Source organism: Sebastes umbrosus, chromosome 22 (assembly GCF_015220745.1).
Source record: "Sebastes umbrosus isolate fSebUmb1 chromosome 22, fSebUmb1.pri, whole genome shotgun sequence".
Taxonomy (NCBI): Eukaryota; Metazoa; Chordata; class Actinopteri; order Perciformes; family Sebastidae; genus Sebastes; species Sebastes umbrosus.
Genome location: NC_051290.1, coordinates 16,524,503 through 16,543,934, shown reverse-complemented (window position 1 = coordinate 16,543,934; position 19,432 = coordinate 16,524,503). Strand labels below are relative to the sequence as shown.

Genomic DNA, 19,432 nt, shown 5'->3' with positions numbered 1-19,432 from the left:
ATTTCACTACTTGTGAATGTCAATAAGAACACAGGGTGAGTCAATTCTGTATTTAGATTCTAGTTAAAGACGTGACGTTGTTACCTTGCCTTTGTATTATTTCACTATCATGTATTTCACATGACTTTGAATGAGGGTGATAGCATAAAAATGTACAGGTGCACCAATGTACCCTGGTCTGGTCAACAATGTTTTTGTGTTTTAAAATAACCTAATAGATTGATATAGACATTTTTTTTTGTAAAAATAAAAATAAGAACAATAGCCACCGTGACTGTGGCTGAACAAAGAAAAGAGTGCCATTCCAACTTCTACTGAAAATATGTGGAAATTCACAAAATGTAGGTCACAATTATTTTTAATGGTAGCCATCTCCAAAATATTACGTTATATTATTTTTATTAATACACAGGTTCACTTCACGCAGTTCATTTGAGTGGAATGCATGAACAACAGCGCTCAGGATTGTCTTTTAACAGAACCATGACAGTCAGTCTGAAGTTGTGTGGGCAGTTTTTTTTTCTTTGTTTCCTTTGTTTAACCACCCATGTCACAACACTTCCCTTTACATTGCAGCCATATATATAAGACCTGAACATACAGGTGGCATCACAAGAGATATACACCAGGGTTGAGTACACAAGGAGCCTCAGAATTTGTTTTAAAATAATGCAAATCTAAATCTATATATATACTGTATATATATTGATAAATTGTGACTATTGCTTGGGGTAAGTACATTTCTGTGTATATATTCTATATAGAGATATTTTTATTCAATTTTGAAATATGCTTCACTATAATTTATTTTGACTGCATTTTATGTATTGTTTCTGCAATTTTTTTGTGAAATCTTGCTTCATTAGATTACTGTAAGGCTCATCTCATTTTGGTTCCATCCATCCCATAGCAAAGATGAAAAAATCAATGCAATAACTAGGGCTGTCAAAGTTAATGTGATAATAACACGATAATAACACAATAATAACGCATTAACGTGAATTAATTTTAACACCACTAATTTCTTGAACGCAGTAACGTTAACTAATTTTTAGGTTGTAGCAGGCTCAGTTTTAAAGCTAGAATGAATATATGGCATCATATCAAACTGCAAAACCTAGGGAATCCATTGGTACTAGCCATGTCATACGAGCTTGCTGGCTAAATAACGCTCCAAACTTACACAAAAGTTTGGCGAGGAAAAACTGACATGGCCATTTTCAAAGGGGTCCCTTGACCTCTGACCTCAAGATATGCGAATGAAAATGGGTTCTATGGGTACCCACGAGTCTCCCCTTTACAGACATGCCCACTTTATGATAATCACATGCAGTTTGGTGCAAGTCATAGTCAAGTTAGCACACTGTCACACTGAGCTGTTGTTACCTGTTGGGCTTGAGTTTGCCGTGTTATGATTTGAGCATATTTTTTGTGCTAAATCCAGTACCTGTGAGGGTTTCTGGACATTATGTGTCCTTTGTTTTGTGTACTTAATTGATTTCCAATAATAAATATATACATATATTTGTGTAAAGCTAGAATATTTGCCCACTCCCATGTTGATAAGACTATTAAATACTTGACAAATCTCCTATGGTACATTTTGAACAGATAAAAAGTGAGCAAATAATTTGCAATTAATGGCGATTAACTATGGACAATCGTGTGATTAATTGTGATTAATTAATTTAATCGATTGACAGCCCTAGCATTAACGTATTGTTTCTTGGAGGAACCTCTTTTTGCTTGTCCCTCTCCATCGTTAGGTCAGAGTACACGGTCTGCTGGTCGCACACCTGTAGCTAGGGCTTTAACAGTTGAACTGATGGAGTGTTTAGTTGTTAAAGGGTAGTTTCCTCATTCAGTACATGTGTAAATACATTGTATATAGCTCTGTCTTTTTAATAATTGCACTGGTTTTCTATTTTTAAATATTTGACAATATTTTTCACACTGAGATTGTTACATATTACTATGTAAGAGATAACGTACAGTGAGCCGGTCATTATTGCGAAATGAACCCCAACATGGTGAGCATCTCTTTATTTATGATATAATACTCAAATTGAGTCATGTCTAAACTTATGTAGAAAACTTTCAAGAAAAATAACTGCCATTAACACTGTGGCTATTAGTACATCAATCTCATAATCATCTCACATAGCCTAAAATACAAATATTATTCAATATGAATATAGGTTTTATAGGTTTCTAGGTTTTAAAAAAAAAAGAAGGTATGATTATAACATAAAATATATTAAGATATAGGAGAGCCTTGGTAGCTGAAGCTCGCTTCCTGTCTGCCTCTTCACTGTCACTGTCCAATAAATTTGAAAATACCCAAAAAGTAATCTAATATACTGTGTATACTGTATATACCTGTATATATTGCATCACGGTTGTATGCCTCCACCAACCAGTCAAGTTGCAGTTTGCATCCATGTCTGGCCAAATGTCATCATTTCATCATTTTATCCTATTAGACAATTGTATGAAATTAGCATATGAATTATTGAGTTATGGCCAAAAACGTGTTTTGTGAGGTCACAGTGACCTTGACCTTTTACCACCAAAATTGAATCAGTTCATCCTTGAGTTTGAGTGCATGTTTATGCCAGATATATTGAAATTCCCTCTCGGCTTGAGATATGGCTTTCACGAGAATGGGACGAACGCAAGGTCATAGTGACCTTGAGCTTTGATCTCCAAAATCTATTTTTTTTGCACAATTTCCTTTATTTAATATCATGCTTTTCACCATGAGGTTTTGCTTACAATCTCTTTACAAAAACATATATAATAGGCTACCTTGATGTATAAGATAGTATGCAGTAAACTATCCGAGATTGGTGTCCAGCTAACATAAAACATTAATACATTTATACACAAGACATAAGACACAAAATACATGTACATTCATATCACATTCTTACATGTAACACATATACCTCTTATCCCAGCCTCCTACCCCTCCACCTCCCACCCCCCGCAAACACAACACACTGACACACACACACACACACACACACACACACACACACACACACACACTAGGTTTGGGCGATGTAACGTGATTATCGTTAGACACAATACTGATTGGCCACGATAACGGTCCTCACATGTCCACAATAACAGAATGATATTCAATTATGTTGAGTATGGGGTTCCGCCAGTATATTGCAAGACCAGTGGGCCTGAGATGACTCCCCGCCGGGGCAAAGTATCGGGGAATTACGCATTTTTAAGATATTTTTTTAACTAAAATGTGTAGCGATCTCCTTTAAAGAATAACTCAGTGCGTAGGTTGTGTGCTTAACGTTAGCAAGTGTCGGTGTTAGCGGTCAAGAGTGAGACAGAGAAAGATAGAGAGAGAGAGCGAGGGAGTGTGTGTGTGACGGAGTGGAACGATGAGAGGACATCAGCTGTAACTAGCTGTGAGCATAGCAGTGTGTACGGTTAAGGCTGTCGGTGAATAAATGCTACAACTCCTCAAAACACAAGCCAAATGCTCCACCTGAGACCGGACCATACTGGAGCAGCGGTGCTCCACCTGAGACCGGACCATCAGTGTTTGGCACAAATTCTGGATCGGCTCCTGGGTCTCAGCGCAGCAGCTTGATCCAAGAGTCCAGCTCCAGTCCCAAGCTAAGCGAAGACTCCCCCATGGTGGGGGAGATCTCCCGCCTCTCCGGCCTCTCGAGGGCCGTTGTGGTCGGACTGATGGAACAAGGTGTGGAGCTGGATATTGACTGCTTCCAATCGGAAACCGCAGGCGAGGTGAGGGGTCACAATAAAACTCACCTGACAGCCCAGTCAGATCAGTCACATGACTATACGAGACTGACCAACCTGAGTCCCCCGAGACCAGTACAGCTGTCTCTCAGTGTCACCCATTCTCCACAGTCTCATTGCAGCCTCACCCCTCCTCTCTCACACTCTAGCAGCCCCATACACCCTTATCAGTCCATCCATATCCCCTCACCCCACTACTCCTCCCACTCCCACTACCAGCAGATCCCTTCCCCATCTGACCTTCCCTCCTCCACGGCCTCCTCCCCCGCCTCCCGCCCCACCACCAGGGGCCGCTCCCCTCCCCGGCCTCTCCAGGCATCGCCTCTGGGTGCCACCCCGCTCTCTGTTTTCCGACGGGACGCGCCCTTCCAGTGCTCCCTGCCTCGCACCAATATGAGGAGCTCTCCTTCAGAGCACGGCGGTATCCAACCGAGGGGTGGATCGCTTCGGCAGAGTGCGGGAGGAGGTGGGGGTGGCAGCGGGTGGAAGAGAAAGGAGGGTGAGGGGCTTTATAGAGGAAAGCACGCCTCCCACAAGTTGATCCGGGCGGCCACAGTAAGCAGCTACGCCAAGAGAGAGGACTATAGCTCCGTTTGGGCTGAGGAGCAGGAGAGGGAGCGATCGGCAGAGCAGACGCCCAGGAAGACCTCCAACAAACTCTGGAGGGGCTTCGAGGGACGCCTCTGGGGCAAAGAGTCCGAAACCGAGAGGGAGGAGATGGACAGAGCGGAGTATGGCTACGGGTGGAGGAGGAACAGCGTTGGAAGCTGGAGGAGAGAGCATCGAAAGATGAAGGCTTCATCCAGCAGTAACGACAAGAGGCCAAAAGCAGACAACTCCCCCATCTTCTCAAAGAAGAGGGGCAAGGAAGATGGCGAGAGACGCAGCACCAGCCTCAGGCTCTCCAGGAGGGCTTTGTTCAGGAGCGAGTCCCAAGGCTTGCTGGTGTCTCGTAACCACGGCGAGGAGCCCACAAAGCGGGTGCACTGGGTCTCCTCGTTAGACGTGGGGCAAGGCGGCATGGGCCTCAGCAGAGACGAAGGCGTCAGACTGCTGCGAGCAAGGGAGGAAGACAAACGCCTGTCCTCCACCGCCAGCCTCTTTAACCTCTCTCGCTCTCAGAGCATGGAGGGCAGCTGCCACTCCCTCCCTCCGCTCTCCTCCCCGTCCTTCTCCCCATCCCCGCCTCCACGGATGCCCCTGCAGCGCTCTCGATCGCTGAGGGACTTGGGGAGGAGAGTGTTTGGCTCCATGAGGTCCCTGAGTCTCAAGCGGAGGCCATCCAAGAAGTGACACTTGTACAATAAATAACCATAAATGCATCTTCTATGTGTTACATTCAAAACACCAGTGATGGTCGGTGTTATATTTCATGTAAAAGGAAGAGCCATCATTTTAAAGCTTCAAAGACTTAATGATTGAATACACAGATACACTGGTTTTATAATACTGGCTATAAGACATCTTTGATCCACTACCAGTATGATGGAAGTTCCTCTCAGGCACAGAAAGTCTGTAAAACCTGCTATTAATTATGCTCATTCATCTTAGTAATGTTTTTGTACATTTTTAAAGACCGACACTTTTTATAGCCTCCCAAAAAACTACAAAATGTCAAATTTCTCCAAACAAGTTCTGCAGCATAATCACAGTGCTTTGCAGCCAACTGATTTCCTCACTGACCGTGTGTTATTGTAAATTGTGCACCCTACAGTAGCAAGCGAGAGCGCTGTGGGGTGCAGCATAGCCCAAAGGGAAATGTCAGTGAAGAAAACACAGGCGACAACTTCATTTAGGGGTGAATAATTCCTTTATTACACGGCTTTGTTGAATACTTGATTCTGGTTGTTCAATCACGGCGTTCTACGGTCTGTTATTTCTTTATAGCAGACCGTTGCTATGTATAACAGACCGTTGCTATGGGTGCAGTTCTGATGTCGGACTCTGGAGGACCGTTTTTGTGTCAAATTATTGATTTCTTAAATAAGTAGCCGTGTAATAAGTGGGATAATCTACAGCTAGCGGGTCATAGTTGTGAAATAAACCCCTTCAGGGCGATGCAAGAACGTCATGTCGGGGTTTATTTCACAACAATGACTGGCTCGCTGTACATTATCCCTTACTTATGAGCTGCAAAGATCTACAAACCTTTTAAAAACTTTATAAGTGTGGGATTCAGTGGAGTTTTTCATAGTGTGAATGCAAAGGATTTAACTTCTCAACAGATTCTGAGTCTTGATAACCACACTTCACACACTTATCAGAGGAACCTGGATAAAACCTATGGATTTTATCCCTTGTATAGTATATATACCGCCAAAATCTAATCAGCACATCCTTGAGTCCAAGTGAACGTTTGTGCCAAATTTGAAGAAATTCCCTGAGTGCATTCACAAGAATGTGACGGACAATGTGAAAACATAATGCCTCTGGCCAAATGTTTTGCCGGTGCGAAGGCTAAAAAAAACTTATTAAGATATTAGCTGTTTACATACTGTACTCTCAAATTTTGCAGATTCAAGAACAGAAACAATGGGTGTTGGACCAATCTTATCAATTTTGCTGACAAGTAAGTAAATGATCAGTGCAATATAAAGTGAAAGTGTTTACAGTACTCTACATTTTTTTTACATTAAATACATTTTCCTTCTGTTCTTTACAAATAGTGGCCATTGTGGTTGTTACTACAACTGGTCAATCAACTACAACCGGTGGGTCAACAACTGGTGTGACAACAACACCAACTGGTGGATCCACAACAACTGGTACATCAGCTACAACTGGAGATTCAACAACAGGTGGATCGACTACAACTGCAGATTCTACAACAAATGGTGCATCAACTACAATCGAAGGTGCAACAACAACAAATCCAGGTTCAACAACAACTGGTGGACCAACGACAACATCTGGAGGTTCAACAACAACTGGTGCGTCGACTACAACTGGAGATTCAACAACAAGTGGATCAACTACAACAACAGCAGGGTCTACAACAAATAGTGCATCAACATCTGGAAGTTCAACACCAACTGGTAGTTCAACAACAACCGTTGGGTCGACAGCAACTGCAGGGTTGACAACAAGCGGTGCATCAACAACAACCGATGTTTCAACAACAATTGGTGTGTCAACTACAACTGGAGGTTCAACAACTGGTGGATCAACTACAACTGACGGGTCAACAGCTGGAGTATCAACAACAAGTGGATCAAGTACAACAACTGCAGGGTCTACAACCAATGGTGGATCATCTACAACTGAAGGTTCAACAACAACTGATGAAACAACAACAACTGGTGGACCAACAACAACCTCTGGAGGGTCAACAACAACTGTTGGTACAACAATAACAGTAGGGTCAACAGCAACTGCAGGATTGACAACCATCAGTGCATCAACAACAAGCGATGTTTCAACAACAACTGGTGTGTCAGTTACAACTGGAGATTCAACAACAAGTGGATCAACAACTGCAGAGTCTACAACAAATGGTGCAACAACTACAATTGAAGGTTCAACAACACCTGATACAACAACAACAACTGCAGGTTCAACAACAACTGGTGGACCAACGACAACATCTGGAGGTTCAACAACAACTGGTGTTTCAACGACAACTGACGGGTCAACAGCAACTGCAGGGTTGACAACAAGCAGTATGTCAACAACAACCGATGTTTCAACAACAACTGGTGTGTCAACTACGACTGGAGGTTCAACAACAACTGGTGGATCAACTACAACCATTGGGTCAACAACTGGAGGTTCAACAACACCAACCGGTGGATCGACAACAACTGGTATATCAGCTACAACTTTAGATTCAACAACAAGTGGATCAAGTACAACAACTGCAGGGTCTACAACCAATGGTGCATCAACTACAACTGAAGGTTCAACAACAACTGATGAAATAACAACAACAACAACTGCAGGTTCAACAACAACTGGTGGACCAACGACAACATCTGGAGGTTCAACAACAACAACTGGTTTTTCAACAACACATGTAGGGTCAACAGCAACTGCAGGATTGACAACAATCAGTGCATCAACAACAACAACAAGTGTTTCAACAACAAATGATGCATCAACTACAACTGCAGGTTCAACAACAACTGGTGATTCAACGACAACTGTTGGGTCAACAGCAACTGCAGGGTTGACAACAAGCAGTATCTCAACAACAACCGATGTTTCAACAACAACTGGTGTGTCAACTACGACTGGAGGTTTAACAACAACTGGTGGATCAACTTCAACCATTGGGTCAACAACTGGAGGTTCAACAACACCAACTGGTGGATCGACAACAACTGGTATATCAGCTACAACTGTAGATTCAACAACAAGTGGATCAACTACAACAACTGCAGAGTCTACAACAAATGGTGCATCAACTACAACTGAAGGTTCAACCACAACTAATAGACCAGTGACAACCGGTGGGTCAACAACTGAAGGTTCAACAACAACTTTTGGGTCAACAGCGACTGCAGGATTGACAACAAGCAGTGCATCAACGACAACCAGTGGGTCAACAACTGGAAGTTCAACAACACCAACTGGTGGATCCACAACAACTGGTACACCAACTACAACTGGAGATTCAACCAGTGGATCAACTACAACAACTGCAGGGCCTACAACAAATGGTGCATCAACTGCAACTGAAGGTTCAACAACAACTGGTGGACCAACAACAACATCTGGAGGTTCAACAACAACTGGTGGTTCAACAACAACTTTTGGGTCAACAGCGACTGCAGGATTGACAACAAGCAGTGCATCAACAACAACTGGTGTTTTAACAACAACTGGTGCATCAACTACAACAAGTGGGTCAACAACTGGAGGTTCAACAACACCAACTGGTGGATCCACAACAACTGATACATCAGCTACAACTCGAGATTCAACAACAAGTGGATCAACTACAACAACTATAGGATCTACATCAACTACAATTGAAGATTCAACAACAACTGATGCAACAACAACAACAACAACTGCAGGTACAACAAATGCAGGAACAACAACAACTGGTGGATCCACAACAACCGGTACACCAGCTACAACTGGAGTTTCAACAACAAGTGGATCAACTACAACAACTGCGGGGTCTACAACAAATGGTGCATCTACTACAACTGAAGGATCAACAACAACGGATGCAACAACAACAACTACAGGTTCAACAACAACATCTGGAGGTTCAACAACAGCTGGTGGTGCTACAACAAGTGTTGGGTCGACAGCAACTGCAGGATTGACAACAACTAGTGCATCAACAATAACTGGTGTTTCAACAACAACTGCTGTGTCAACTACAACTGGAGGTTCAACAACAACAACAGGTGGATCAACAACAACCGGTGTGTCAACAACTGTTGCACCTACAACTGGTGGTTCAACAACAACAACTGCAGGGTTGACAACAACTAAAAATCCAACTACAACTTATGGATCAACAACAACTGGAGGTTCCAATACAACTGGAGGTTCAACTACAACAACAACTACAACTACTGGTGGATCCACAACAACTGGTACATCAGCTACAACTGGAGTTGCAACAAGTGGATCAACTACAACAACTGCAGAGTCTACAACAAATGGTGCATCAACTACAACTGAAGGTTTAACAACAACTGATGCAACAACAACAACAACAACTGGAGGTTCAACAACAACTGATGGACCAACGACAACATCTGGAGGTTCAACAACAACTGGTGCGTCAACTACAACTGGAGATTCAACAACAAGTGGATCAAGTACAACAAATGCAGGTTCAACAACAACTGATGCAACAACAACAACTGCAGGTTCAACAACAACAACAACAACAACAATAGAAGCAACAACAACAACTACTGTTACTATTACTACTGCAGCTCCCCCACCAGTTGTGGTTCTCCGAGCAACCTTGGTACAACCATTTGTAGAAGAACTCGCTGATAAAAACAGTAGAGAATTCAAGACTCTTGAAGCACAAGTTGTAGCAGTGGTTAGTACTCATTCTCATTATTTTTCTGTGTATTGAGTGAGTTTGCATTTTCTCATATCATTTGGAGAATACTGTATCTGTAGTTTGTTTAAATATGTTTTTGCTTCATTCCCACAGTATGATGTCATCTACAGGACCCAATTTGGCGATCTTTTCATCCGCACTTATGTCATAGAGTTCAGGTAACATTTTTAATTTTGAGAGTCCAACTGACTTGGTTTTACTTTCTGGGTTGCGGTCATCAATATTATAATTTTTAAACTAAATAATGAAAAATTCATAATAATAATTACACATATGCACAAGTTTTCAAGGTTAATATAATTTGATCAAGATGTGTGCTTTTATGATGCAGACGAGCTGTGGCCAGAACACGAATGGAAAATACTCAAGCAGAGGTCGGGATTGAGTTCAATCAAACGGCTTCACCTGCAGAAATCCCACAGGCTGATGTTGTTGCAGAAACCTTAGTCAACGCTGTGTCTAACCCCAACAATACCTTTAACCTCACTATTGATGCCAACACCATTGAAGCAATTCGTAAGTAAACACGAACCCTACATTTCACTCCAGTGTTTGTTAGAGCAGGCAAATATACCCAACATCATTTGTAACTTATCTTTCACGGCCTGTGAGTGTGTGTGTATTTAAATTTATTTTTATTTTTGGTGAACCACTGTAAACTACTTAGCATGAATTCTGATATACTCCAGAATTTCATCTGAAAATAACCATTCTAGTTTCATGTTCTACTCCAATTAAGGATGGGGTTTAAATCATCCTCTTTCACTGCCATTTCCATGACTGACCTTACTATCAAAGTTTATTATGGATTTCTTTCCTGATCCATTTTAGACAAATTGCTGGGTCGACAATCACAATTACCATTAAGGCAACTGTGACAAACATTAGAAAGTCTACTTAAACTGTGACTTGCCATACATATACTTATGTTGTGATGTGTATGTTTGTTCAAAAGAAGGTCCTTTGACTACCATAATTATTTTTTCCCATATTTCTTCATATTGTTCCATATCTGTTTTTTACAGAACGAAATGTCACAACTGCAGCACCCTCTTTAAATAGTACAACTACTGCAATCTCACCTGCTGCAAATACAACTACCAGTGCTGCAACTACAGCTACAACTACTGCAACTACAGCTACCAGTGCTGCAACCACAGCTACCAGTGCTGCAAATACAACTACCAGTGCTGCAACTACAGATACCAGTGCAGCGAATACAACTACCAGTGCTGCAACTACAACTACCAGTGCTGCAACTACAGCTACCAGTGCAGCAAATACAACTACCAGTGCTGCAACTACAGCTACCAGTGCTGCAAATACAACTACCAGTGCTGCAAATACAACTACCAGTGCTGCAACTACAGCTACCAGTGCAGCAAATACAACTGCCAGTGCTGCAACTACAGTTACCAGTGCTGCAAATACAACTACCAGTGCTGCAACTACAGCTACCAGTGCAGCAAATACAACTACCATTGCTGCAACTACAACTACCAGTGCTGCAAATACAACTACCAGTGCTGCAAATACAACTACCAGTGCTGCAACTACAGCTACCAGTGCAGCAAATACAACTGCCAGTGCTGCAAATACAACTACCAGCGCTGCAACTACAGCTACCAGTGCAGCAAATACAACTACCAGTGCTGCAACTACAGTTACCAGTGCAGTAAATACAACTACCATTGCTGCAAATACAACTATCAGTGCTGCAAGTACAACTACCAGTGCTGTAAATACAACTACAAGTGCTTCAAGTACAGCTACAACTTCTGCAAATACACCTACCAGTGCTGTAAATACAACTACAAGTGCTACAACTACAGCTACAACTGCTGCAAATACAACTACCAGCGCTGCAACTACAACAGCCTCAACTACAACAGCTGCAGCTACAACTGCCTCAACTACAACTACAACTGCTGCAACTACAACGACCTCAACTACAACAGCTGCAGCTACAACTGCCTCAACTACAACTACAACTGCTGCAACTACAACTACAACAACTACTACAACCACCACACCAGTAACGACAACTGCTGAGGCAGTCACAACAAGGCAATTGATTTTCAGGTCTGCTGGAGAGACATTTACAAGTGACTTGCAGAATCCATCATCTGCAGCGTTTATAAGTCGAGCCTCAATAATAAAGTCGACGGTAAGTCACTATCTTAGAGTGAAGCCTACCAAATCAAAGCATTTTAATTAATTGGAAACATTTGACTTAATATCTGTAATGTCACAGTATTTCTGCAATATGCCATCTTTGCTTTTCATATGTATGTTCATTCTTATTCTTTGAAAAGACTTTTTTTAATGACTCGTCCTTTCATATACAGTAAATAGGACACAGATAAATTATTTGGCAGTCACTGACGAAATTGGACTAGTGTCATTACTTAGTGTAAATTAAATACCACAATGAAAAAGACAATGCACAAGTGAAGAAACACACGCCAATAAAATAATTGTAATTACAAATGATTTGCTTGTATTTCTGCAGCTTGAACCTTTCTACCAAGAAGCATTTACTTCATTCCGCACATTGACTGTGATTTCTTTCAGGTAATTTGTTAATGTTATAATGATAGAATCTTAAGAATATTGGTCATATATTCATACGAATAATACAATATTTTTTGGTAATTTCATTTGCAGTAATGGCTCAATCATCAACAACGTGGACCTTCGATTTTCATCCACATCTGTTCCTAATGGCACTCAGATCGGAGATGTTTTGGTCGGAGCAGCTTCGAACATCACAGCCTTCAACATTGACTCCACCTCCATTTCTGTGGATGGCACACGTAAGCAATATTGAATACTACCTCATCAAAAATAAAATATATATTGTTTTATATTATTATTTTTTTAATTAAAATATTACAGATTTGTTTTTTATTTGTTAAAGCAATGTCTGGTTTCCTTTTCTCAACATTTACAGAAGTTTCAAGTGGAGTAAGCCAAAAGATCAGTCTCATCACTGCATCCTTCCTTTTGCTGCTGTCATGGCTACTGTCAAGCCAGCAATAGTGCAGGGGTTATATCCATGAAATAAGACTTACTGTATATTACTGATATGAAAAAGGCCTTTGTTGTCATTAAATATCCACGAGAACTATTATATGTCTTGGAAAGAACTTCTAGATATTAAAGGGGACATATGCACATTTTCAGGTTCATACTTTTATTTTGGATTTCTACTAGAACATGTTTATATGCTTAAATGTTTGAAAAACACATTATTGTTCTCAACCTGTCTGTCTGAATATACCTGTATTCACCCTCTGTCTGAAACACTCCATTTTAGTGCCTGTCTCTTTAAGCCCCTCTTCAGAAAAAGCCCAGTCTGCTCTGATTGGACCACTGAAAAAAAACAAGTTATCACTGAAATTAATGGCGTAAAAATGAGAGTAATGACAATTGAAACCGTGTATATCAGACACACCACACATAGAACTTTCTCCATGTTCAAACACAATTTTAACTTACTGTGCTATAATAACATAGTTTAGAAACAATAACATTTATATTGAACATAATGCCCTGCATGATTATCAAGTCACTTTTCTTATTTATATGTATTTATATTATCATACATATGTATATTCTGTGAGCTGACCTGTATTTTTGTACAATTTGAGTAAAAAAGACTAGGTCTTATCGATGATCAGAATACAAGAAATGTCTATACTATATTGTTATACGTTTTTACCATCTAAAGCAGATCAAAAAGTGTATCACATTATATTGAAGATGCATCCATTAAAGGTACTGAAGATATGATCAAACCCTGTCTTATTATTTCCTAAAACTTACTTTTACTACTATTACTACTTTCATCTATTCTCAAAAGTTATTCAGGTTTGTTCAGGAAGAAAATAGCAGCACATACTGTAGTTTCCCAATGGCCCTGGATCTTGAGCATAGACTAAAATGTAAACATAGTCACATGATGTCACCCATTGGTTTGTGGACTACGGTTTTGAGGCTTCGAGTGCGGAATTTTGGCCGTCGCCATCTTGGTTTTTTGTCCACTACCATCTTGTTTTTTTGGAACCAGAGTGACAGGAGAGGGTGGAGCTATTGGTGCCTTGAAGTGAAACTCCTGATTTTAGCAAGCTAGCAAGCAGGTAACATAATGCAGGAAATTCAAAGGCATAATGACAGAGGAAAAAGATTAGGCAGTTGGGAATATCAACATTTTCCTCAGACATATTATAAGATTACGAAGAAAAACAATACACAACTAAAATTACAATATATTCACTTATTATGCACCAAAAAATTAACTTCCGTGGCCTCCGCCATTTCTGACAACGTCAAAAAAACACGTCACAATTCGTAATTTCTGAGCTTTCAGAAACTTTCCACTTACGAGGTCGTGAATACCACAAGAGGGGGGCGTTCATAGGGACTCTTCTCGTGAACACGGTAAACACGACCCCATTTGAAGGCACCATAAGTACAACCGAACGCTGAACAAGACATTTTTAGGCGACCGAAATATTACAATTAACTTTCATGAACTTAAAACAAACTGTGAAAGGGTTAAAGTTCTAAGACGAAAACATGGACAATACCCGAACTGGACAACGCTGTGGTTAGAACCTGTCAATCACAAGGTATCCTCGCCCTAAAGCATACCCTGCTTTATAGGCCCTTTTCACAGCAGCCATTTTGACATGTCATTGCAGGGTAAACGCAGGTGTTATTGACAAAATGAATTATTGTCCCATTCTATTTAGTGTGTCACAGCAATTCCAGTGACAATACCAGGGCCCTAGCCCACCTAAATGGAACAGGGCCACTGAACAAAAAATAAATCTGTGCAATATTAATACACTGAATGTGACACATTTATCTGTGCAATATATCCTTGACGCAAAATACACCTCAAGTGCAACTTGTTTAAATTTTATTTATTACATCTACCCTACCTATTTTAGAAGTGCAATTACCTCTGTTTACATTACATCTATTTTTTATTAAATATTTTATACTTCTGGTGTAACACTTCTGCTTATATTTATTTATTACATCTACTTTACCTATTTTATTCACTTTATAACTATGTGTGTTTTACCTGTTATATGTTTTATCTGCCTCGTCTTGTCAAGTATTTGTTTTTAAAGCACTGACCAGAAGTGGCAACTTTGAATCTCGTTGTATTTAATACAATGACCATAAAGCTTTCTTTTCTATTCTATTCTATTCATAATTATAATTAAAATGAATTACACCTGTGTTTACCCTGCACTAACGTGTCAAAATGGCTGCTGTGAAAAGGGCCTATTGTCTATTGTACTCTAAATGGGACCATAATTGACTAAATGAACATCATGCTGTATTGAATAAGACTTGAATTTAGCGATTAAGACCATAAACTCATGTTTACAATGTTTACTGAGGTAATAAATCAAGTGAGAAGTAGGCTCATTTTTCATAGACTTCTATATTTACAGACTTTTTTTTGCAATCAGAGGAGTCACCCCCTTCTGGCTATTAGAAAGAATGCAAGTTTAAGGCACTTCAGCATTGGCTTCACTTCTCAGACACAGAGGTTGCCGCCTGGTCTTGACGAACAGTTCCCATTAAGACTACTTTATACCAAAGAAATAGTCCCGGTTGTCAGCTTGTTCTGTGGATGACAGTAATAATCCTTTTCGAAAGACATGTTGATTCTTTAATTGCAACATTTCAATGCTGTTAGCACCACAAGCTAAATTTTGTTAATCTACGTACACTATAATGGCGTAAAGGCAGAAATCTCAAATAAGTCAGTAACTATTGTTCAGTCAGCCAACTCACAAAGATTGAAGGTACAATATGTACAACGCTGATATTTGCTCAGCTCAGCAGGGAGTGACAATGACAACTCCCCCCTAAAATGTAGACTCAGAGCCATCAGGTGGATGTGGAGGAGGGAATTTATTTTTTCCAAAATGCCTGTAGTATTCCGAGACAAATAACAGAGCTAACTCAGGTATAACATCACAACCAATGTTAATATTTTTATTTGTCTCATGATTCACCATCTAGTTAAAATAATGTATCTGTTAACTGTGGGTTTTCTTTTCATTCTGTCATTTCCCCTTTTACCTGTATCATAGATAATAATATTTAGGATGTAGAGTGTCTTTCAACAATAAACACACTTAAATGATCTATTATCACTTTTACTATATATCTATATAAATATTATCTACTGTCAGCAGAGCGGCACATTTTACAAGCGCAAACTATAATATTAGACAAATAGAAGTTAAACACATAGTCCAGACTAAAATTAACACAACTGAACCTGCCAAATGCAGGAGGTACAGCTGGCAAAAGATTAAATTGACGATGTGTGAATGCGTAAATTAACATTCTTATTGATTTAACGGAACACTCAAAAGTCAGATATAGTCATCTAGATGGGGCAATGATATTATAAACAGCTTTCAGAATTTAAAAGATGATTAGATTACACTTCATTATGGCCTTTGACAAGGATGTGGCGTGTGTGGCTATTTCAGCCTTCTTTCAGCTGCGTCCCCGTCTCCAGTGGTGTGAAACGGACTTGAGAGCAAGTAAAAAAATATATATAAAAAAAAATTATTCAAAGCGGTAAGCACCAACAGCATACAGCCAGCTGTCCTTCCTGCATTTTTCAGTTTAAACTGCGTTGCTTTTAGCCTTGATTATGACTTTAACTTCCTTGTATTTTTGTAATATCATATCATACGATCTGCGCACTGAGCTCCAATTGAGCAGTAGGCGGTGCTTTTATATCAGTTGATCTCTTATCTGGAACATAACCTGCTCCGGAGCGGGTTAGGTGAGAAACATATGTTACCATGGTAATCTACCCCGATAAGAGGTGAACCACCGTCGTAGGACAGAAAACCCAGGGTTAACCCTGAAGTGTCAGGTTATTGCAGTTATGAAATTACCTCGCTAACCCCAAATCCTGCTTCGTAGTACAGGCCTCAGTAGCAAGCACTGTTGCTACTGCTAGCTACAGTAGCTAGGAAGCTGATGGACTCACAGGCAAGTGTCAATTTAAGCAAAAGCTTAAAAAACTTGAATAAATTCATCATTTTACATGAGTTTATCCATCAATCCATTTTATATCGCTTATCCAGCACGTTCTCATCCAAACTTATCACATACTGGCTGAATGAAGTTATGAATTAAACAAAAACACTGGTTGGGCTTTAAATTACTATGTTTGGCTACAAGTATCATTAATTAATTATATTATTAAGAATTATTTTGGGAAGTACTGAAAAAGTGTGATATAGTAGCAAATAATTAGGCAGTATAATCATATAGCAGGTATTAAAGGTACATTGTGTAGGATTCCGCTCACTCCTCCCTTTCAAGACTGTGGTAGCTCGAGCCGCCGAGAGCAAAACCGTGGTAACGTTGTTTGCCACGCTCAGAGGCCATCCTTACCATAATAACACAATTTTAGGAGCAACGGAAGTCAGATGGCTATCAGTACCACAATTTTGCACTTTAGGGCTCACGTTACTGCAGTTTCACAAGCATGTCGGAGAACTACGGTGGCCTTCAGGTAAGGTAAAAATGTGAAAGGCTCTGGCTAGAGCTAGTGTTTTTGGTTTGTCTGTTGTGGGCTACTGTAGAAACATGGCGGAGGGGCTCATTCTAAGCTAACACAAACACAATGATTCTTAGTTTCAGGTATAAACTAATGAAAACATAGTTTTGAATATTATATTCCATTTCTGCTAATAGATCCCCTGACATGTTACACACTTCCTTTAAAGTACATTGAACATTAAAATTGTCTTTAAAAGTCTTACATTTAATATGGTGAACCCTACAGAAACCCTGTATAAGCAGCTGCAGTTTCTATTGACATTAACGTTGGAAAAGAATAACAACTACATATTCACAAGTTATTTAATATAGTGATTTCATACTGGAACATATTACAAATTGACACTTCAGAAGAATATGAGAAAATACAACTGAGATGCTTTTCTTTTGATGTGTCAATATAAATAGTATTGTTTTGTTCTTTAGCTGTATTGTATCATCTATTTACATATTTAGTCTGATAATTACAAATATCATATACAATATTTATTCAGTATGTTTCAATATGCAATTATTATTCTTTTCTTTTCTTGTAATTCTTCCCGCTCTATTACCACGTCACTAGAAATCTACATTTATTTGTTTGTCCTAACATACTGTCACATTGGTTGAACTTCCTTCAACACTCACATCGGTGGAATGAACCAGCAACTTATTTCTAAAGAAGGGAGTATGCCATGATACTGAGCCAAGAAACTGACAGCAGATATTCTGCATCCTGTGAATGACTTTTGTTCCATGTCAAGGTGTACCAACATTTCTGAAATAGTCACCTATGAGTCATGTCATTAGCCTTCATTCTGTTGCTGTATAAAGGCCTTAATAGATGCAGACTGTCACATATGGTGACAGGTTTGCAACATCACAGATGTGAACTGGACTGGATAAAAAGATACTGAAATAGTTTAAAACATTGAAAGCAGATATAAAAGAGGAATTCATAATTTTGGGTCATTTTGGGTAAGTACAATTTAAGTATATATATAATGCTGTCAGGAGATATCACAGACTTATGAACTAAAAGTGGGATTGTTGCGAAAGTGGATTGTGTGCTCAGGAGGCAGGTTAAACGTTTTTTTTAGGAGTTTCAGTCAGCACCATCAGACATGTCAATTTAAGCAAAAACTTCTATAAATGTAAGTAAATTCAGCATTTTACGTTGGTTAATTCATCAATCCATTTTATGCTGCTTATCCAGGTCCAGGTCGCTTTGATTTAATTAATTATATCATTAATAATTATTCTTATATACTGCTGGGAAGTACTGAAAAAATGTGATGATACATAATTTTAGGCTATATCCTCCCTATTGGTTTCCCATATTAATACCATACTTGGCCAGTATAATCATGAAACAGGTAGGCTATTAAAGTACATTATGTGGTATTAAAAGGTCTTAAAAAGTCTTATATTTAATGTGGTGAACCCTGCAGAAACCCAGTATAAGCAGCTGAAGTTTACTTGTCTTTATTACAGCAATGTGCTGCAAATAGTCATTATAAAAATCGTTTTTTTCTATTGACATTGAGGTTGGAAGAAAAGTACATGTAGATATTCACAATTTATTAAAAAATAGTGAATTCATGCTGGAATATTTTGATGTCACAAATTGACACTTACTCAGAAGAATATTAGGAAATAAAGCTAAGATGCTTTTCTTTTTATGTGTCCATATGAATATTACTGTTTTGTTTAAATGTATTATATCATCCATTTTTATATTTACTATGATAACTCCAAATATCATATACAATAGTTTAATGAGTTTGAATATATATATATGTATATATGGTATATATACATATATATATATACACACATACATATATACATTTTTTCTTGTATTTTTCCACGCTCCATTACAATGTTACAAGAAATCTATATTTATTTGTTTGTCCTAACTTAGCTTGGTGTCACACAATGTCCTTTCAACATTCAGAAGGAATGCACCAGGAAACAAAAAAGAAGAGGAAGTATAGACAA

General features: G+C 39.3%; 1 protein-coding gene across 1 annotated transcript; it reads left to right on the top strand.

The window, feature by feature from the left end:
• Positions 1 to 8,783: 8,783 nt before the first annotated feature.
• On the top strand, positions 8,784 to 12,401 carry LOC119482174 (probable serine/threonine-protein kinase clkA). The gene is made up of 3 exons (XM_037759597.1): positions 8,784 to 9,026; positions 10,892 to 11,996; positions 12,342 to 12,401. The coding sequence occupies exons 1-2, from the start codon at positions 8,784 to 8,786 to the stop codon at positions 11,879 to 11,881; spliced, it is 1,233 nt and encodes a 410-aa protein (XP_037615525.1). The 3' UTR covers positions 11,882 to 11,996; positions 12,342 to 12,401.
• The last annotated feature ends 7,031 nt before the right edge of the window (positions 12,402 to 19,432 follow it).